The sequence below is a fragment of the Ursus americanus genome, chromosome 17, assembly GCF_024610735.1.
Source record: "Ursus americanus isolate L20-20 chromosome 17, mUrsAme1.1.p, whole genome shotgun sequence".
NCBI classification, from domain to species: domain Eukaryota; kingdom Metazoa; phylum Chordata; class Mammalia; order Carnivora; family Ursidae; genus Ursus; species Ursus americanus.
Window position 1 is genome coordinate 25522440 of NC_142143.1, and position 22631 is coordinate 25545070.

General features: G+C 43.5%; 1 protein-coding gene across 3 annotated transcripts in view; it reads right to left on the reverse strand.

The window, feature by feature from the left end:
- The window catches only part of PLXNC1 (plexin C1), a 142858-nt gene that overhangs the window by 53744 nt on the left and 66483 nt on the right, over nt 1–22631 (reverse strand). For 2 of the 3 annotated variants that reach the window (XM_045779597.2, XM_045779596.2), the window contains exons 7-14: nt 22005–22092; nt 19821–19923; nt 19578–19679; nt 8706–8848; nt 5839–6018; nt 3222–3309; nt 705–908; nt 400–585 (exon numbers count right to left, since the gene is read on the reverse strand). In XM_045779597.2, the coding sequence (XP_045635553.1) occupies nt 400–585; nt 705–908; nt 3222–3309; nt 5839–6018; nt 8706–8848; nt 19578–19679; nt 19821–19923; nt 22005–22092 (1094 nt within the window). The remainder of the gene's footprint in view (nt 1–399; nt 586–704; nt 909–3221; nt 3310–5838; nt 6019–8705; nt 8849–19577; nt 19680–19820; nt 19924–22004; nt 22093–22631) is intronic. The other variant, XM_045779598.2, reaches the window with a different exon arrangement.

Below are 22631 nucleotides of genomic sequence, written 5' to 3' on the forward strand. Positions count from 1 at the left end.
GTCTCCATCTGAATCGAATGCTACTCTGAGTGAGCTGGGTTTCTGCTAAGACATGTCATCTCTACGTTTGGCGAAAGAATGACAGCTCGTTCGTCCTGGTCTAGAGATTCTGTGTGCAGGTGCTACAGTCTAAATGTATGGCTAGAACAAAAGCTATCAAGACTCATCAGTATTAGAGACAATGGTGTGTTCAATGCTTTGACATTCGAATAGGCACATGGACGGATTCCGCCAGCTATTTTGAGGAATTATGCTTGCGCCTGCAATAGCAGCTTTGTTTATCTGCTATTTAAAGCAAAGATCTAAAGATCCATGACAGATGCCAGTCTGGCTTCGGTGTCGCCGAGGAAGTGCCCCAAATGAGGTTCAACCAACAGGTAGGACTGTCAGGTGACTTACACGAACTTTCTTGGAAGAGGTGTCAATGCTGTTTGCATTACTGATGCCTTTAATTTTGCAAAGGATGATGGTGAGATCTTGATTTCTTGTAATATTTTCAAAACTGCAATTTAATTGCTCATTTTCCCCGTGGAAGAGGGTGATTTCAATGTCTGTCTTGGAGATGTTGAACTCGTCGTTTTCTTTCTGTGAAGAACAAAGAGGAGATGAAGAAATCAGGGCGCACAAGGGAACCCACAGACACAAGCCCAACTTGCCCGTCGAGGCAGGGGGTGCGTCCCACCCGAAGGAAGTGAGAAACGTACTTGAATTTTCACTTCCAGTTCTGTGTCCCCCTCGGGTTCGACCCGACACCCTGTGAACCTGGGGTCCTCAAGATACTGCAGGCTTCCGCAGTCCAAGTAGGTCTCCTGGACTCTCAGCTTCACGGTGACGTTTGTACGCGCTTTTAAACTCTTTAAACTGGGGGCTAAAAACCTGCAGGAATTCGCCATACAATATTCAGAGACCTGAGGGAGGAGAAAAGAGCGTTTTTAACAACTTCATTACTAAGCCCCAGCCCTGCGATGAAGGAGCGAGGTGATCCGGACAACTGAACTTCTCTGTGCTCCCAGTTTCTCATCTGCAAAATGGGGAGAGTGAGACTACCTCTCCTTACGGGGCTGAATGAACCCGAAATCAAGTTAAATGAAATGAGGGCTCATTAAACTAAATGGGGGCTAAATGACAGGGATTACACGTGCAGAAATGCCTGGAACCCTGCCGGGCACAAAGTCAGCACTCAACGAAGGCTAGCTGCTATCACTGCGAATGCTCCTAGTGATAATCGCAGCAGCCAGAGGTCACACAACCGAGAAAGGACGTGCAGAGAGAAGAAGCCTAGAGAAAGAGGGACACCTGGCACCAAAGACGGCAGGGTCTGTGCGTCCTGTGAGCCCTTGAGGTGGGTTGGGAAATGCGGGCAGGGAAGGGACCATCCATCCCCTAGGGGAGGCCGCAGCGGCCTGCACAGTGCTGGCCACGTCCCTCCTTGTCAGGGGACCTCCTGTGGCACTTAGCGGAAGTCACTGACCCCAAGCGAGGAAAAGGTTTTGCAGACCTAACAGGAACCCAGGGAAACAAAAGCAAAAAGGACAATGTGGCCCCCATGAAAATGCGGAACATGAAGGTTGGAAAGAATACAGAAAGTGTGGCCTGCTTTATAGGGTTATTTATTAGAAAACATAAATACTGTCATTGTTAGGGGTGCAGAGAAAGCCACTGGAAAAGAGGAGGTCGACAAAGGTCTTAAGGAAGAATAATAAGGGGCCCCTGGCTGGCTCAGTCCGAGGAGCGAGTGACTCCTAATCATGGGGCTGAGAATTCGAGCCCCACATTGAGTATGGACTGCTTAAAGATAAAAATCTCCAAGGAAAAAAAAGAGCAATAAAACTTGTGAAAAAAAATGTCAGGTGGGGAGTTTACCTGTTTTTTACTTTCTAACACTGGAGTTGGAAAGAGGGTGGGGGAGCGCCTGGGTGGTTCAGTTAGTTAAGTGTCTGACTTGATTTCAGCTCAAGTCATGATCTCGGGGTTGTGGGGTCAAGCCCCACATCGGGCTCTGCACGCAGCATGGAGCCTGCTTGGGATTCTCTCTCTCCCTCTCCCTCTGCCCCGCACCCCCAGGTGCTCTCTTTCTCTTTCTTTCTCTAAAATTAAAAAAAAAAAATCTTTAAAAAAATAGAAGAAAGAAAAAAAGAAAAGAGAGGGTAGGAAGAGGCCATAGGTGGGAAGACCTGACGCAAAGGGCTGAGACAAACGAAAGCTCCTTCTCCCTTAACACCTCTCCAGCCCTGATCTCTCGTTCACATTTCTGGCGATACGAAGAACCAGAAAATGGTGTGCTCACATCGTGGAGACATGGCCTAGAGTCAGATACAAGGTGAGGCCTGGAACTGGCTCAGGGCGTGTCAGAGGCGGATGTGTGTATGATGAGGCTGGAAGGATGACGCAGGAAGGCCGTCGGTGCCTAGGCCCAAACCCACACTGGTCCCAAGCACGGCCACGTTTGTGGCCACAGGCAGACCTGCCAGCTTTGGCAGGAAGTGGTCAGGTGGGGCCCAAGAGGCTGCTACCTTCACATCTTTCATTAAGGAAGGACAGAAAAGGGAAGAGAGAATGGGGAGAGCATTCGAGAAGAGTGTAGAAGTGCACCCAGAGGCCCCAACCTATATCTGAAATGCATCATTTTGGGTGATGAGGCCCTTCCATGACTCTTGTCGGTGTTAACAAGTAGACAAGGGCTGGAGACCAGACCCCTGTGTGGGGAAATGCAAGGTAAGAGGAGGCCAGGTCAGAAGGAAAGGGACCAAATCAGACAACGGCAGGAGCAGGAGGAGTATAGGACAAGATTCCTGGAACTCGGGCAGGTCACTTGGCCTCCAAAGCGCAGCTCTGGTGGCACGACGGGAACACCACCACCGATGGCACGATACTGCTATCTTGACATCTCACCTTCGCCCCTCACAAGGCATTTTCACACGTATTCCTAAATACTGTCTCATTAAAGTGCCTCCCTACAAAGCCTACATGGTGCAAATGGCAGGGCTTGTCATACCAAGCTCATTCCTCTCTCCTCTGTGCCACAACTGGAAATACTCCGCCACAAGGAGAAGGTCTTATTATTTCCATTATTGCCCAGATGGTGTGTATCCCCCAACAGGTAAAAGCTTGTAATATCACAAAGGCCCAGAAATAAAAGATATTCCCCAAGAGGTGTTAGTGCAATGAAAACAAAATCATCCTTGAAAATTCCTATTATTACAAGGTAGCTGAAGACTTACATTTATGTTTCCTTTTAACTCATGTGAAATGATTAAGTTGTCAATTACGTCAAAATTTCTGCCCACGATGGTTATATTTTGGCCACCACTGCAAAGAAAAAACAATGGGAGTTTCATAGTAAACATACAGGCATTTTTGCACTTATGAACAAAGCTATCACTTTATTCCCACTTACTCTTAAACTCAGTTACATTTGAGAGCCAAGTAACATATTTTGATTTCCAATGCAGGACAATTCTAGAAGTCTTTTAATGATACTGGCCACAAATGTAGAGTTTTTAAGATACGTAAATATAAAAATTCAGGTCAGATCCTTCTTTTAATTCGAGGAAAATGCCCAAATTCCTTTATAGAATTTGGAGCCTTGCTGTGTCATGTTGCCAGATATAATCAGATCATTGGCTATACCCTGAAAAGGTTTCACTAAACAGAATATTGTTTGATTGCTGTTTAATCTATATTAAGCTACTTCAATCTAACAATTTTCAAAATCGAACTCCCAACCTACCAATTATACTTTATTTAGGGAGATAGGGAACATTTTGGACAAGGTAAAATTATAAATGACATTAAAACTATAAATTCCCATTTGGTAGACCATATAAATAACAGCTACGTTCTCTCTCTCCAAAACCAAGCCAAATGATTTCACATATTCTCAGCACATAATCGCATATAAGCAAAGTGGTCATTAGATGTGAAATAAACAGCTGTCCACAGCTCTGGCTGCCCTCACACCCCCATTCATGTAGGTCATTCCAGGGGACAGGAGCCTGGGAATGTCAGCTCTGTGCACCAGCCGGGCCCAGGACAACAAGACCACAAGGTGAGCATGAGGAGGCCAATTTCTGTAGGGCAGAAGGAAGACACTAGGCCCTGAACCAGTCACAAGGGGGAAGGGTTGAGTTGGCCTCATGCCAGCCTGTCGCCGTTACTAGAAAACCGAGCCGCGTGTGCTCTACCAATGGCCAGACGGCAGAGCCGTGTGCTTGCCCAGGCCCACCGCAGAGTCACGGGCTCAGAATAGCGCAGGGGACTGGACACTAAGAAGCCTCATCAAATCACTATGCTGTGCACCTGAAACTAACGTAATCTTGTATGTTGACTATACTTCAATTAAAAAGATAATAAAGAAGCCCTTACTTTATGGCAAAGCAGAACGCTGGTGGTTCGGAGCACAGCAGCCTGGGAGCCCAGGCAAGTCGTTTGAATGCTCTATGCCTCAGTTTCCTCTTCTGCTAAAGGGGCTATTCCTTTTTTGACGATTAACTGAGTTAATAGATGTAACACACAAGACATGTGGGGAGTGCCACGTCAATGTTTGCTTTTATTTATAGGAAGGATTTAGACCCTGAGTGGGGAGTGCAATGCTAGAGGTTTGGTTTGGAAATTTCGGTTTTTCTCTTGCCACTGTTAGAGGCAGAACTGTTGAAGTCCCAACTCCCCTGTCCCTCGGAATTTGACTGTATTTGGAGACAGGGTCTTTACAGCAGCAATTAAGATTAAATGAGGGCATTGGGGTGGGCCCTAATCCAATAATATGACTGGTGTCCTTGTAAAAAGAGGAGATTAGGACATAGACAGTCACAGAGGGAAGACCATGTGAAGACAGAAGGAGGAGACCATTTATCTACAAGCCAAGAAAAGAGGCCTTGGAAGAAACCAACCCTGACATCTACCTCTGACTTAATCTTAAATAAGAACACTAGACCAGAAGTGTTTTTCTCCGTTTTTTTTTTCCTTATTTTTTTTTTAAAACAAAGGTTCATCTACATTTTCATCTAGACAGTACTTTGAAAATCAGCTTCATGCTGTGTTAGGTGAAATCTCTTATTATGAAAATATCTTTAGGGTTATATTCCAAAATCTGAATACGAATTTAAATTCAACTAGGCAGACGACTTTTTTTTTTTTTTTAATATATTGGAGTCATCTGGAAGAGTTTATTTTGGAATGTCAATCTCTCTCTTAGGGAGTATCTTTGAAATGTAGATACCGCTTTTCATTTAGATAGCTCCCAATATTTCCTCGAATTATTCAAAACAGCTTACTCGAAAGGTTATAAAATGAAAGATGTAAGAGAGAAGCTTTGTATCACGGGCGGGAGTGAGATGTCGTGTATTTGTATCAGAAACGTAGGCTAAGAGTAGGTACTGCAATTGAATGAACATTTTAAAAGGCGAAAGATTTATACAATCTGAAGGGAAACCACAGTATGAATGCACATTTTAGCTGTGAGCTTCCTGGCAGCCACAGCTCAGAGGAAAGCAGGATATGTTCACAGTGTTCATGGGGACGACTGCGGGTCAGATATGTGTGTGTTTTCTAGGAATAAATCCTAAGGGGAATTCTGAGAGAGGAATTTACATAGGACGACTATTTCTATATTTATTTGAGTGAAATCCATGCTCTTTATGCATATGACCCCTTTCTTTTTCTCTTTGATTCTTTTAGAGAAGGAGAAAGAAAGAGAAGAGCAGGGGGAAGGGGGACAGAGAGGTCATCTTAAGCAGGCCCCACGCCCAGCACAGAGCCCGATGTGGGGCTCAATCTCACAACCCTGAGATCATGACCCCTTTTAACAAAATGACAGAAAAATATGAATCTAGAAAGCACCTGATCCAGGTGGTGGCAGGGTATATGAGGGAACAGTGTGGCAGAGCAATATACGACAAGGGTCCCACAGATGTGCAGTTCCCGCCATCGAACTGGATACACACATCCTTCATTTCTTTTCGGCTTGATGGTAGAGAGAATTTCATATGGGTGTCGTTTAGCACATGGCTAACCTGTATCCTAGAAAAGGGCAGAAAAACACCTCTTAAAGGACCCAGACGCTTAGCACAGTTGACTTCTGAACATGACCGTGTATGAACTTGACTTGAACTGCAACAGTTCACAAACTATCAGAACAGCTGGAGGCAGCTGCTGGTTCATCAGGGGCCATCGGCCACCGCGGGCATCATCTGGGGCAGGGTTCCTCTTTCTTCTGTGCATGTTTATGTTTTATTTGCGTTTCCCTTAGAAGTGGGGAAAGGAGATGTAACCATTTCCCATAAGAAGTCCTAAAAGAAAGTGGAACATGGCCTGGGTACTGAGTTAGATTAAGGAATTCCTGTTGATTTTGCTGAGTATGAGAACGGCACTATCTTCATCTGTTGGAGACAGAGACTGAAATACGCGTGAGAGAAAGGATATGGTGTCTGCGATATGCTATTGAAAACTCCAGCCACCATTCGTCCCTCTCCTCCAAAAATGAAATGAGATTGGCAAAATGTTGCTAAGTTTTGAAGTTGGAGGATGGGTACAGAGAGATTCTCTCTTGGGTATGACTAGAAATTTCTGTAACGGAAAGCTTAAAAAAAGAGAAGTCCTAGTTGAGCGGTAGAAGGGTAGAACCCCATCCCAGGTAGAGGTAGAAGATTCTGCCATTCAGAGAGCAAAGAACCCATGGCCAGAGTCTGTGCCAAGAGCCCGGGGGTCTCAGGGTTCAATCAGCATCAGAGCCAAACTACCTCCCAAGGAGCTCCAGACAAGAAATTAGTTGGGAGTATCCTGGGTGCTTCTGACATCCACAGGACCCGCCCTCAACACCTTCAGCGGTCAAAGCAAAGCCTTCTACAATATTCTCTCCGTAACCTGCACTTCCTCTGTATATCAGGTCTACAATGGCCCTTTAAAGCAAAAAATCACGAAGACTGGTTTGTGCTGAATAACACTCAGTATAATTATGCTACGTGTGAATCTACTGTTACTACCTACAGGGTATGTGCATGATTATTACCGTTAACGCACATATCCTTTAAGTAGTAATACTAGAGCCCAACAATAAGGCAAATTCAAAAAGCATCTGAGTCAGTGTGCATTCACACTACCTCAGATTTACACTCTAAGCTTTATATTCAGAGCCAAGCTCTAGGAAATTCATCGTAAAATGGCTGATCATTAAAATCCAGACTTGTTTATCAATTTTGGAAGGAAAGAGGCGGAGATGTGGGTCATTCTGCTATTATTCTTGTATTTTTCCCGTCAGAATAGTTAGGCATTTGAAAAATACCATATTAAAAGAGTTTGGGATTACGGCATGAACTCAGATATAGGATTAACTGGGTATTATGTTTACTTCTCGTGAACTTGGGTTCACCACTCTGATGTGGTTACAGAAATGCCACATGCAGAAAGCCCTCCCAGTCATTTAATTCAATAACTGCAGTATCTCAAGACACATTCGGAATTGAAATGAGAGCATAAAGAGTCAAAAACACGGTAATGCTCTGAGCACCAACTTATTTTCCAGTGAAGGTGATTGCCTTTCAGTGAACACACAGGTGTCTAACTTCACAGATTTAGCTACACAAAATGAAAGATTTTTGCAATAAGGTATTTAGCCAGGATCAACGGCACAAAAATGCCTATGCCGCATAGACATAGCCGCTCATGTGTGCTTGATAATTCTGGTAAACAGCAGAGCCACCCATGAACAGCTTTCTCCATCAAGATGACAGACATCCCAAATTTACTGTGAGGAGGGGGAAGAGGATGCCAGTTACATGCAGCGAATGCATGAAAACAGAAAATGCAGTAAATAAGTGTGGCAGATGAAAATGCTGTTCAAGTCTGTTTTAGTGGTTAAAAGCCAAAACACCACGCTTCCGCGCATTGTCGCCAACGCACTTCCATAATGAGAATGAGCTCAGTGTTTTATTTCATATAGACTGCCGTGTCTTTTACTTCAAATTAACCCAAACTTATGAAAGCTAACAAGCAGAAAACTCAAATTATCTATTGTGTTATTATTATGACATCTCTCTTGGGGGTAACATTTGCACAAGGATGTCGGGGAGACACTGAAAAATTCTTTTCTCTCTCAAAGTTTTATTGAAAGGATGAATTAGGGGAAAAGAAGTTACAGAAATAATGATGCCCAAATGGCACACGGACCAGATATCTGTGTTGGGGTGTTTAGTCTTTTTTTAAACTACTAATATATGTTCCACTTATTTAGCCTGAAACCAATCCAGTGAAGAGAAGGTTACAAAGAATAAAACAGATCAGGAAGGTGTTTTTTTTTTTTTTTCAACTTTGGGTGATACATTGAAAGAGCGGTCCTATTTTACCATCAAATTCCTAAGTATGCAACTATTTTTCTATGGGGATCATCTTCAAGATGATATTTGCTACTCAAAATACTTGATTTCATTAAGAGATAGGAATCAAGACCTTCAATAGGCAACATCCTTGAAATTAGTGGGTTCTGAGGTCTTGGGGGGTAAGAGGGAACAGATTCTCTCACAATTAACTTCAAATGTGGTGTTTAAATTATTCTCCTTCTTGAACTTATGTTACATCAAATATGCAAAACAATGGCCCACTTTGGCACATGGCAATACTTTGAAAGATTATAATTACAATGATATGCCTCTGGCATAAGTTTGAGCTTTTTCCTATATTACCAAGGATAAACTACTATTATATCAACTCACACATCCTTCTCGCAAGTACTGGTTCCTTTCAGGATCATCGTAATGTTGGAAGCCTGGGTGAAGTTTGCCCCTGTGACGATCACGTTACTTTTCCCTAAAGTCGATATCTTCCGTGGCTCAATGGACTTAATGTGGTAAAAGACCTGTTGGAAATAAGGATTCACACACAAGATCAAAGCCAAGAAATGGCATTGTTCCAAAAAATCTGTTTATGTGCTGCCGTTCGAAGAAATCACTGGGAAATTACGACATTTTGCAAACACAAGCAGACAGTGTTTAATGAAATCAATGAATTCAAGGAAGAGTGCTGAAGATTCACGTCTCTCAACATGCGACAGCATGAGGTCAAACCAATTAGTCTTCGTCTCACAAGACAGTTGAAAATACAGTTGAAGAGTCTGACATTCTGTCTGAAGAGTGAGATCTCACTGGAGACTCAAAAACGCTCACCGCCTTACAGCCTCAGAAGGCTCGCCATACAACAGCATGAAGGGAGAGACAAGGACTCTGCTGATGCTAGGCCAGTGTTATCATTAAGCTGGAATAAACGTCATTCTGGATAAATTTAATTCCCAGAAAACAGTCCCTATTTTTTGTTTGTCTCAGTTGGGCTATTTGAATCAAGGAGTATACTGCAGGGAAAAACTTCAATAAATGAACCCAATCAGCCACCTGATATCCAGTAGTCAGATGCCAAACCACTGTGGTGAACTGTTGCTTCTCCCTGGTACCCATTACAGACTTTATTAGGCCCTTATCAAGAAAGTTTCCCTTGCAATAACCTGCTACCCGAGGCCCCACGCCATGTAGGCTTATGCACCTTGCTTCTCTGTGTGCAACGTCTAATCAAAATCTTCTTAAAAGTCTGACTCTTGGATTGGGCTCAGGTCATGACCTCACAGGTTACGGGGGCCCTGTGTTGGGCTCTGCACTCAGCGCAGAGTCTGCTTAGGATTCTCTCTCTCTTTCTCCCTCCTCCCCCGACTCGTGCTTTCCTTTTCTCTCTCTCTCAAAGAAATAAATAAATAAAATCTAAAAACACAACAAAACAAATCAAGTATTCCACACAGCTAAAAAAAAAAAAAAATACAAATTCTCCTTAAAAGAATAAGGCCTTTATTTGATGGCAAGAATCATTTCCCTTTCAAAGACAAGACAATTCTGATTCCTTTCACTTTTCTTCTACAGATGCTACCGTCTATCGTTTTGATCATTCTGTTGTTCTTTTGTGGACCATCCGCAGCATGTCTGTATTCTCCTACAGTATGGTGACCAAGACAGGACAGACAACTCTGACACCGGCCAAAAATATAAAGTGCCGCACATCTCTAGCATGAGTGTGTTTCGTGCTTGTACACTTGACATCTGCAAACAACCTCCAGGGCCAGACACACAAAATCATGTGATATTCGGTGAAGCCATAAATGCCAAATGTATCCACATGGAGGATCAAATCTAGGAGGAAGCCACTGACGGCACCTGGAGAGCATTGGTCATGCCCAGTGCTGGCTTGCCACCTGCCTTCTGAAGCAGCCTGCTACCCTCTGCTCCTTCCCCTGTGTGATGCTTCTCACAAAGGACTTGCGGGGCTGTTCAGGCTGCAACGGCTGCCGAAAGAGAGGCTGGCTTCTGCTCCTCGGCAAACACAGGTGCTGTATGTACGTAGAGCGGTCACCCACACTCATTAGCACTGTGGATTCTGCAGATGGAGGTCGATTCATCGTTCATGTCATCACAGCAATGATGCAATGTGACAGAACTGATTCCAGGGGCAAAATTTATTTTAATCACTTAGTAGAGGACTTTTGCCCCATATTTATAGAATCATGAAGGGTCTGAAAGGGTCACTTTAATTATTCTGTTATACTTGACTGCATTTTATGGGGGAAATTATCTGCAAGAGTGGTACTTGGAATGGGGGGATTAGCAAAGACTTCAAGATAAATCCCTTGCAAATGTCAAGTGTGTGCTCTATAGCTAAAGGCTTACTCTTCGCTCTGACACAGTGACAGCTAAGTGAACACGTATTTATTGAGCACGTATGGGGTCCCCAGCAGAGCCCCAGGTGTTGTGGGAGACACATGATCTACGCGTGCCCCGGGGCAGGGGCTGGCGAACTACTGGATTTGCCTGGAGCAAGCCAAATCCCGTCCATCACTTGCCCTTGTATGGCCCGTGAAAGAAATGTCAAAAAAGTAATAATGTTCCAGGACATGCGAAAATACATGAAATTCCGATTTCAGTGTCCACAAAGGAAGTCTTTTTGGAACACAGCCACACCCATTCAGGGACGTATCACCCATGGCTGCTTCGCACGACAGCGGGGAGTAGCTGTGGCTGAGACCACGGAGCTCACAAAGCTTAAACCATTCACCGTCTGGCTCTTTGTAGAAATAAAGGTGCTAACCGTTGTACAGTAGAAGCCCACTGCCTTCTTAGGGCGGCAAGATAGCCTGCATTTTGTTTTACGTTAATCCCAAAAAAGACTCACATTTACATCCAAGTCCACTGTGAGCCCCACGTTTCTTTCTGGACAGCCCTTCTGGATTCTCTGTATTGATACTGTGATATCTGCTGCTCAAGATTCTCACACACCCCAAGTAAATGCTGCTTCTCTACTCTCGGGAGAGGATAAAAAGAACCTTATAACTAAAGTAAAAAAAAAAAATTTAAGGGGGTTATATTTTGTGTCTTAAATGGTTCTATAAACACCATCAGAGGACCTACCACGTTGCCTTATTAACTTTTTATTTCTCCCTGAGCAGAGACAGCCCTGCTACTTCAAAAGGATTTTATTTTTAAACCCTTTTGTTTAGAGAAGTTTCCATTGGCTGTCTAGGATGAAATCCAGCCCTGGTCTATCTCCTGAAAGCAGATGCTTCTAGTCTGTTTGCAAAGAGGGTCAGATTAGTTGTCCTTTGTTTGCTTGGAGAACCTCTCTTGATGTTAATGAGTGAGTTAAAGAGCTAGCAAGAGGATCTCATCGAATACATGGTGCAGGTATACAAGGAAAAAAAGAGAGAGAGAGAGGGTAGCTACATGGCTCTACCCTGTGGCTGCAACAATTCTTAGAAATATAACATCTTCTATTTTTACTGATAAAGGTTTTTAAAAATCCTGTACAGACAGAAGGCAAAGAATGACCTCCCAACAAATGTTTCACACACTTATTTTAGATCTATTTTTATATTTTAATCAAGAGTTAATCTCAGAGCCTGGTATGAAGTAGTAGGCCCCCAAGCTGACACACCGAAGGGGTTAATTTAAAAACAGAATCTAGGTGCTCCTGGGTGGCACAGCGGTTAAGCGTCTGCCTTCGCTCAGGGCATGGTCCCGGCGTTCTGGGAATGAGCCCCACATCAGGCTCCTCCGCTAGGAGCCTGCTTCTTCCTCTCCCACTCCCCCTGCTTGTGTTCCCTCTCTCGCTGGCTGTCTCTATCTCTGTCGAATAAATAAATAAAAATCTTAAAAAATAAAAATAAAAATAAAAATAAAAACAGAATCTAGTTTGATACAAAGAGATGCCTTCTTCCAGCCATACAGTAGGATTCCGCCCTCATCTTAGGTCCAAGGATTTCCACGCACCAAATCCAAACGCCACTGACGGTAACCTTCACCACCTGCGTTGTTCAGCAATTAACCTCAGAACAGTCCGCTTCTTGTCAGTTGCATTTTAAAGACATAAGAGCTCTTTTTAAATGGCTGCCCAATTTTAAATTATTTAATAGAACACTATGAACTCTGGTCGCTCACTAGTTTAAATTACTCCCTTTTTTGTATATGAAAGCACATTAGAAACTGGTTAATTAGGTGATTACAGAATACCCACTTATTTTTATTTTCTTAAAACGAAGTCATTGTAAGATATTGGAAACAGCACAACCCCTAAGAAATAGCTATCTCTGAAAAGGTCTAAAGGATCACTTCTGACAGTAAGAGTACTTTTTGTGAAGTCTGACGTCAACACAATTCAAATTACCATGACATTAATGGAGAAAATACTGCTATGATTGAAAAGAATATCGGAAAGAGGTGCATTAGGAAGGCTCCGTTTATTAAGACCAAATTGTACGCTATTAATCTGTTTTAAAAAAAAAAATCTGAATATAGCAAAGCTCTCGGTAGGCTTGGACCTGAATCAACGCTCAGTAAAACGTCTCTCAGAGTTTCACTGGTGAAATTAGTTCAAACAGGACTGGATAAAAAGTCACATGGATTCAAAACCAGCTGGAAATCTGAAACCAAAGGACATTAGAGAGATGAAAGGTAGCACAACTAATTAAAGGAAAGTGTCCTGTAGGGCCCTACAGGGGTGAATATTTGGTTCAGAATTATTTAACATCTTTATTAATGACTGAGAAGGACAGAAGTAATGTATTCATGAAATGTAGAAGTTGAAAAAAGCAGTGGCCAGCAGCGGAAATAGAAAAGTATAAAAGGAGGTGAGATACTGAAAGAAAATACAATCCCACCGAAGAAAAATGAGAGCACCAGCTAGGACAACAGGGTCATGGATCAGACCCAAGTGAACACTCCCTCATGGAGGCCCCTGTACAGGCCCCAGGAAATGAGATGTAACCTCCAATCTCCCGATGGCCCCAGGATGTACCAAGAATCAGAGTGGCAACCGAGACAGACCAGAAGATGACAGACCAAGGTCCTGGGCTAAGAGATCAAGGCTCACTTCTCTGACCTGGAGACTCTAAGGGGAGGCTGGCCTGGCCCCAGGAGGGGCTGCCAAGGCCACTCCACATAGTTGTTACTCTTGGCCACTGAACCTTCTTCCGAGTGTGGCAACTCAGAACTGGCCTGGGTGACTGAGACTCCATGACGAGGGCGGGCAGCTCCTCCCCTCCAGAGACCCCGAGTGTAAATCAAACCCCACCCCTTTGCTGAGTTCGACTTCAGCACGAGGCTCTTGCTGCTCCACTCTCCTATAGGCCTCAGTTTCCCATCTTGGGCCTTTTTTGCTCTCCCAGTTCTAGAGAAGATGCCGCCCCTCTATGGAGGCTCTGAAGCTAATACCCCTGCCCTGGCTGGAGGTCTTCACCCCATGCACGTTTGTGCCACAGATGGGACAGACTCTGCCAGTCTAACACCAAGAGAAGCCAACGTTAGCTTTCTCCCCTCCAGACTGACTCTTATCATGAACACTACATCATGTAATACTTGCTTATATTCATTGAGGTCATACAGTGTAGAGTAGTGGTTAAAACTGTAGGCTCTGGCGTCAGACTGCCTGGGTTCAACGCTCTTGCCTATCATTTACTACCCACCTGTCCTCTGCAAGCCAGCATCTCTTTGTCTGTAAAATGGGGATAACAGGTTCACTGTGAAGCTTACATAAAGAGATACTCTGAGCTTAGGACATAGCATAGGCTCAGAAACTATGGGTTACCCCTATTCAATTTAGTACATTCTGGCACTCCTTCTTACATCTTCTTCTGTTGTACACACTCAACTGCTTCATGAAAATGAATTTTACTTCCTCCAAAATACTGTAAGTTCCACAGTGTAAGCTCCATGAGGGCACACATTTTGCCCACCTGTCTAGCACATAGTAAGTGCTCAATAAACACATTTTGAATAAATGGATAAATGAACGATTGCCACTGCATTCCACAGCACCTTGCCCACTGCTACACCCACAGAAGCCACCCAACAAGGTAGATCTTAAACTTAATTTCGCTGTTCAAGGCAAGGTGTCTGAAGGAGTCGATTTGGTTGCCTGGGAGAAATTAGGATGCATATCCAGAAGTGGTGGAGAACAAGAACAGGAGGTGCGATGAAGACAAAGAAAGAACACTATGAATGTAGGTCCCCCGAGAGCAGGAGACACGGCTTTGTAGGGTGTATTTCCACCCGACCGAGATAAGCAGACGGCGAAGAATAACAAATATTAGAACAACATCATCTCATAGATCTTCACAACCTTTCTGTGAGAACAGGAGAGGGAGAGCAGCCAGCTCTTCTCTCAGCAGGTGGAAGACTGTTAAGAAAAGCAAGGAAGGGAGGTGAGCATAGGGCCACGGGGCCAACTGTCTGAGAGAGACCGGCCTCCATGGCTGACAGTATTTCTTATCCAAAGGGCAAACACAGGGCTTTGAGTTCATTTCCCTATTTTCGTGGTGTCTTTCCTTAATGCAGCCCCCTCCCTGATGAATGACAACACACATTTGTAGCTCGGGTAAAGTGACTGGGGATAAGGGCATGAAACAGCGTGAGGGCAGCAGGCCCAACCTGAGACTGAGCCAAGAACCCTGTCTCCTAAGTGCCACGTCCTCGGATGAGCAAATTCCCACCTTAACAGGTAAATGTCTCAAGTAGCATCCTGTGGCTACCGAAGAACAAAACCCAAGCTCCTTGGCCTGGTGTGAAAGGCCCCATAGATGCAGGTTACAGTGTCATGTCAGCCCTGTGTCCCAGGACTTCCTGCACCCTTCTCTCCAGCCAGACTGAATTACTTGGGGTCTCCTGGACCCCAGGTACGGATGCCCTGCAATTTTCTGGCAACCCACTATGCTTTTGCTAATGCTAACCCCTCTGCTTAGAATACCCAGTCCTCTGTCTCCATGTGTCTTATCCCTCAACGGTTGGCTGAAATGCCATCTCTGTTTATCAATCCATCCATCCATCAAAACCTTAACCAACCACACTGATTAAGTGTTTTTAGCTGCCAGGACTGGGCTTAAATAAATAGGAATGACTAAGCCAAGACTGTGGGCACAGCCAGGCTCTCGGAGTTCGTGTAATTTCAGGTACTTCTCCTATGTTAATATTTTTTATCTTATATTCTTACTATGTACTCATGGACAAGAATCTTGAGACTGATAGCAAGACATGTGCCTGATTCATCTGTGTCCTCCTCATTGTAGCCACGAAGCTCCATATAATGGCTTTGACTAGGTGCCCAACATATACCTGTAGGAAGATTCAACTCCAGATCAGCATCATGAAGCCTAAGAAGAGGTCTGCACCATCCCCACCTTCTGTCTCCAGCACCCAGCACGCAGGAAACACTCAGCACATGGGTGGTATGGGAAGATGCATCGAGGGAGAGCTCTCAGTGGCTTCTCTGCCAGCACAAGTGTTCAGTACTTCATTTAAGGCCAACACAGGACCCAAACTAGAAATGCGGAGTTACACATCACATGATAATGAAAGACAGTAGCACACGCCAGAGCGTGAGCAATCCCTCCTGTGACCAATACTACGTCATTCCCTATGAACCGAAGTCAAGATTCTGTTCTGAGCCACGTATTCAAAGAAAACATTCCAGTATCAACAAAATACCTTTCTCCAAACTAAGAAGGGTCATTCACACAGCAGCACTGGAGACAGGCCTGGACTTTTGGTTACGTTCAGCCTTGTCTTGCCCTCTTGGTAACCCAGCCAGTTCTTCTAACCACCCAGTGTCAAAGGTCAAAAGGCACAGGAAGACACTAACATAAAAGAAATGTTAAAAGTCATTGTCTGGACTACCACTCCACAATAAAAAGGAACACACTATTGATCTGTAAAAGAGCTTGGATGAATTTTCAGAGAATTATGTTGAGTTAAAAAGGCCAATCCCAAAAGGGCACGTCTGGATGATTCCATTTATATAGACTCCTTGCAATTATAAAATTATAGAAATGGAGAGCAGATTAGTAGAAGCCAGGGGTCAGAAATGAGGAGTAGGAGGGAGGAGGAAAGGGGGTGTGGTGATAGAGCTGTTCTGTATCTTGACTGTTATCACTGTCAGTATCTTGGTTGTGATACCATGTGATAGTTTTGCAAGATGTTACTATTGGGGGAAACCAGGCAAAAGATAGGGAAGATCTCTCTGTGTTATTTCTCTACAAGCACACGTAATCTACAATTGCCTCAAAATAAAAGTTTAAATTTTTCCCAGTCTTGAAAAAGATGAACAGAGTTGAACAACTCACACTTTCTAATTTCAAAACTTATTACAAAGCTACAGTAATGAAAACAGTGTGATATGGGTATAAAGACAGACATATAGACCAGTGGAGCAGAACAGACAGCCCAGAAGTAAACCCTTGCTTATCTGGTCAAATGATTTTTGATAAGGGTGCCAAGGCCATTAAATGGGAAAAGGACAATCTTTTCAACAAGTGGTGTTTGGAAAACTGGATATCCACATGGGAAAGAATGAAGTTGGACCCTTACTTTATGCTATATATAAAAATTAACTCAAAATGGACCAAAGACCTAAATGTAAGAATTAAAACTGTAAATCTCTTAGAAGAAAACATGGGTGAAAACTTCATGACATTGGATTTGGCAATGATTTCCAGGATAGGACACCCAAAGCACAAGAAACAAAGAGAAAAACCAGACTTCACCAAGTTAAGAGCTGTGTATCAAAGGATACAATCAACAGATTGAAAAGGCAACCTATGGAATGGGAGAAAATATTTGCAAATCATGTATCTGATAAGAGGTTGATATCCAGAATATATAAAGAACACCTAATAAATCAACAACAAAGAAAAACAACCTGAGTAAAAAATGGGCAAAGGACTTGAATAGACATTTCTCAAAGGAGATACACAAATGGCCAACAGGCACATTAAAAGATGCTCAATATCACTAATTACTAGGGGAAAGCAACTCAAAACCACAATGAGATACCACCTTACACCCACTTAGGATGGCTACCATAAAAACAACCACAAAAATGACAGGAGTTAGAAGGATGTGGAGAAACTGGAATGCTTATACACTGTTGGTGGGAATGTAAAATGGCAGAACACTATGAAAAACAGCATGGCATTCCTCCCAAAATCAAAAACAGGATTACCACATGATTCCGCAATTCCCCTTTTGGATATGCACCCAAAAGAAGGGAAAACAGGGTCTTCAAGAGATATCTATACATCCGTGTTTATAGTAGCATTATATACAATAGCCGAAAGGTAGAAGCAGCCCAAGTGTCCAACCACAGATGAATGGATGAACAAAATGTAGTATATACATACAGTAGAATATTTTTCAGCCTTAAAGAAGAGGCAAATTGTGTTCCATGCTATAATATGGATGAACCTTGAAGACATTATGTTAAATGAAATAAGCCAATCACAAAAAGACAATTCAATTCCTGTATGATTCCACTTATATGAAGTAGCTAGTGTAATCAAATTCATAGAGATAGGAAGTAGAATGGTGGTTTCCAGGGACTGGCAGGGGGTGGGGGGGGAGAGGAAACGGGAAGTTATTTTTTAACTGGGTACAAAGTTTCGGTTTTGCAAGATGAAATGTGTTCTGGAGATGGACTATGATGATGGTTGCACAACAGTGTGCCTGTCCTTAACACCACTGAGCCGCACACTTAGAAGTGGCAAAGATGGTAAATTAAGTATCTCTTACTAAAATTGAAAAGAAACAACTAAGACAATAACAAAAGAGAAATTTAATTATTTTTAAAAGCCACTGCTTCCTTAATCCAAATACCTGTCATTATGTCTTAGTTTTACAAGCTAATGGGAAGAGAAGAGTAGTCCATCACTTAATAAAACCTCAAAGACTTCAAATCTGGAGATACTGGCACACCAAGCCTTTCTAATGTCTTTAATTAACTTCATAATCCATTTTGATTCACATTCCCTCTGCCTGTTAGTCATTCACCTCAAGTTACTATCAACATTTCAGTAGCGACGAAAAATGTGCTACTTATCTATATTGGCACTTGAACTTAAGTAACAACAAATGGATAAATCAAAGCCACAGATTAGTCATGAAATAGAAAACGGAGCCTTTTAGAAAAAGAAATGTTGTTTTAATTTGTCTGCTCCTGTTAGACCTCCAGATTAGTAAGAGCAAGAACCTATCCTGTTTTGCTTGTCACCACATAGTACATGCTCAATTAACTCCTGTCGGCTCAGTGAAGCCAGCCACTCTCAGCACAGCCACTATACTCTGCCCGGAATGTTCACATTGTCATATCCTTTCTTTTCAAACATGTCTGTTGGTTGATCCTGGTGATTGGCTATGAAGAAAATCAGTGGAATTTCCAAGGAAATTTCATGGAAAATATTTTTCCATGAAGAAAATTTTGGGGAAATGGAGAGACATAGAAATATATACATATAAATATATTATATTTATATGTATATATTTATGATATATTTATATATAATTTATATGTATACATATACATATATATACACATATATATATGTGTGTGTGTATATATATATCATAAGAAAATTTTGGGGAAATGGAGAGACATAAAAATATATATATAAATATATTATATTTATATGTATATATTTATGATATATTTATAATTATATATAATTTATATGTATACATATACATATATACACGTGTGTGTGTGTGTGTCATATATACACATATATGTGTGTGTGTATGTGTGTGTGTCATAAGACACAATTCTTTGCTTTGGCAGTATTAACTATGGGTCAGATCACCTCCACAAAGTAAAGAGAGGCAATCTGAAGGAGGTTAGTTTGTATACTCTGCATAGACTCCCCTCACCCCACATAACCCCCAGGAATGCCATCGCAAATGTGTGGTTCGAACTGAAACCCCCTCAGTGCTGTGTGTTATCTGCTTCCTTCTAACTCCTCCAGAGTGAGCTGCGAAGTCACCTTGAAAATTTTACTCCTACTGGAACAATATCATTTTTCATAATTACAGAATTTTAATTTCTTTTATGTGAGCGTGCAGTCTTTGATGTATTGAGCCAATTAAGTGGAACTTGGTTAAAAATCAAAGGTAAAGAAGGGAATTTTGGTAGAAAGTAAAACAGGGAATTTTTTAAAGGAACCCAGAGTAGGAGGAGTAGTTACTGTCATTTTTAAAAGGGGAATTTTTTCTGTCATGAGTCCAAAATCAGGGTCTGACCTGCAAGCCCTGATGGGTCCTATTACTCTTATTGTCCGTGAATCTTCCTCCTCCTGCTGTCCTGGGTGGTGTCCGTTTCTCAACAGCAGCTTGACAGTGTTCCTGAAATGAGGAATAGCCCTTCAACATTCGAACAGATGGGAAATTCAGAGTTTGAAACAAACACAAAAGACAGACCGGGACTGGGTGATCACGAACATTTATTTGTGGTTAAACCTTGTAATACCAAAAATGGTACTTTACCTGGCTTCGCTTGTAATCAGAAGGGTCACAGGCTGTGAAGGGATGGATACACTTCCTCTCACTTTTACACCAAGCACAGCCAGTTCCAATACATACTGGGCATCTGGCAACACGGAAAACCAACTTAATTCCTGCATTTTTAGGAAAACGTTCACCTCCCACAATTTCCCTCTGTGATGCAGTGTGCAAGCATTTAAAAGAAGATCAGAAAAAAAAAAAAAAAAAACCCAAACCAAACCCCTGGACAGATTGATGAACCCAGGGGAGAGAAGACAGTCCTCTGAGGCTGAGGCTAGAGCACTGACTTTGTGCCCTGCTCTGGGCAGCCCCCGGGGCTGATGGACTGTCATCACACCTGCAGGGCTGTTGCCATGGAAACCGGAAGCTGGGGTCACCTGCTGCGCTGGGAGATAACAGGAACCCACTGGCTCTGTTTCTGAATCTGGTTCTGCTATTTGTCTACCCTCAGGTAAGTTTCCCTCTGGAGACTGACCTCCCCATCTCCAGCCCTGGCTCAGCACGCCCTCCCTCGCTGGAGCGGTAACAACCCCCAACTGCCTGGAAGATGCGAGACCAAAAGAATCGCCTGGCAAGTAGAGGGAAGGGGTGCCACTGTTGGCTTTTTCATCAAATTAAGGAAGAACTGTGTCTACTAATCAAATAACCTATCACGTGAGGCTCACAGCGGAGGGCTTGAAAAGCTCGTCATAGGAAAATCGGAGTTGAAGGAACAATAAAAACAGAAACTGAGGTTGGTCTGGAAACACAGCCACGGGGGGCGGGGGGGGTGTCAGGCTGGGACAGCTAGAGGGCCAGTGCAGGGAGAGGGGACACCATTCGTATTTTATAGAGTCTTCTAGAAATGCCAAAGCACTCTGTGACTCTGATCTAGAGAAACTGCTGCTTCGACGGGAGAAGAAAACATGGCTCACTGGACGTGCGTATCCAGACACCCACGTGAGCTAGAAGCAGCCCTGCGATCTGCGTTCCCACCGCTGCCCCGCTGCCCCGCAGGGGCGAGTCCTGTACTGCACATTTTACTAAGGGAAGTAGGTACCCAAGGACCGGGCACTCTCTCCGTCTGAGGAGCTGCGGGTCTCAGCAGCTGCTTCTTAATTACCTAGTTGTGGGGCCGGGGGCCAGTCACTTCCTTCCACCTGGCCTCTGACTGGGGAGGGGGAACCTGCTTTATGTTTCAGCCCTCTTTGAGCTATAAAATTCTTTGTAACTCTGCCCCTTCTTCCCTATTTTCACAGACTTCTGAGGCTTTCTGTATCAAGTTTGGTTTCTTCTTCCTCCTGAAATTCATCTAGTTTACTAGAACTGAACTTGATCCTTCTCTGAGAGCGCCACAGCAATAACGATGTGGTCCAGGGGCTCCTGTTTGGCTAGCTGTAGAGGGACTCTCCAACTCCGTTTCGAGCCTGAATTCCTTTCCCCCCCTACCAACAGTGGTTCCCAAGCCAGGCCAAAAGAAACTCGCATTCGATACCCACAGAGTTGGTCAATTAAACGACTGAATGAACTATAGAATCACTAATAATACAGCTTCCCGTTGTTTCCATGGGAACCTCCAACCCATCTTTCAACTGGAAAATCAGAAATCTGAGAAACACATTTCCTCCCTATCTTCTCTCTGCATTAGAGGCAAGGAGTGAGGTGTGGCCCTAACTCAGGGGGGTACGTAGTCCAACATGGCCAAAGGTGATACAAAAAGGTGGGAGCGGGGGGAGAATGAACATGTTCTTTCGATGAAAGAGATTTCATCTTGTCCTTCTCCTTGATGATCTCCCTTGCCTCATGCTCACACCCTCTCCCTTGACTCAAATTCCCAAAGCCATTCCGATCAGGGGAGAACATAGCAGCACCACCTCCCCGCTCCCCCCCCCCCAACTCTACTCACTCCAAGGCGCCTTGTGGTCTGGGGAAAACGTATTTCCCTGTTGGGAGGAACACTTAAGCCCAGTTGTTTGCTCCTTAGCTGCTCCACCTTACTTACCAGGGCTTGAACGAGCCAGCTTATTAGCTCAGGGGCCCTCCTATCTCCCTTTAGGCCATGCTCCAAAAGGCACTTTAGAAAGTTCCACTCCACAAAAGAGTTCTTTATGGAGGAAATGGAGGCATAAAGCAAATAAATAAATTAAAACCAATGAGAGAATATTTAAATTTCAAATAAAATCTTACTCTCTTAATGACGAGCAGTTGGTAAAGTTGAATCTTTTTGATAAATGCCAAGAACCGACGGAGAATGTCACGTTGACAACCAAAACATCTGGAGCAAAGGGGAAAAAAATGTCATTTACGGTGGAGTCCCGCTATCGTCAAGCAAAGCTGTAAATGCAAAAAATAAATATTTTTGCCTCCTTTGCATAGAGGGTGGGGGTGTGCCAGCTGTTCGCTAACATTTCAATCAGTATGTGGTTCCTTCCCGTGGGCCATTCACGTCAGGCAGCCAAAGTGCAGAGCACAAGCCTCCAAACAGACCCGGGCCCACCTCGCATTCCAAGCCTCCCATGGATAATCACTAGGAAAAAGCCATTTTACAGCCCATTTACATCTCATACTCTCCCCGGGATCACTATCTCAGCTTGTAATTGGCCACAGCATAAGAATAAAACAAGTCACCGAGCAAGAACTGCCTAGAACATGATAACCAGAATGTTAGAGACGAAATTCCTGTAGCTTCAGCAAAATCCACACTACTGATGTTTGCCCAACAGACCCTAAGTGTGCTTCCCATGGGCTGGGCTCCGTGATCCTCTTGGAGTCAACTGTTGCCAAGTCTATGATAAAAGGTTTTCTTATTTGCTT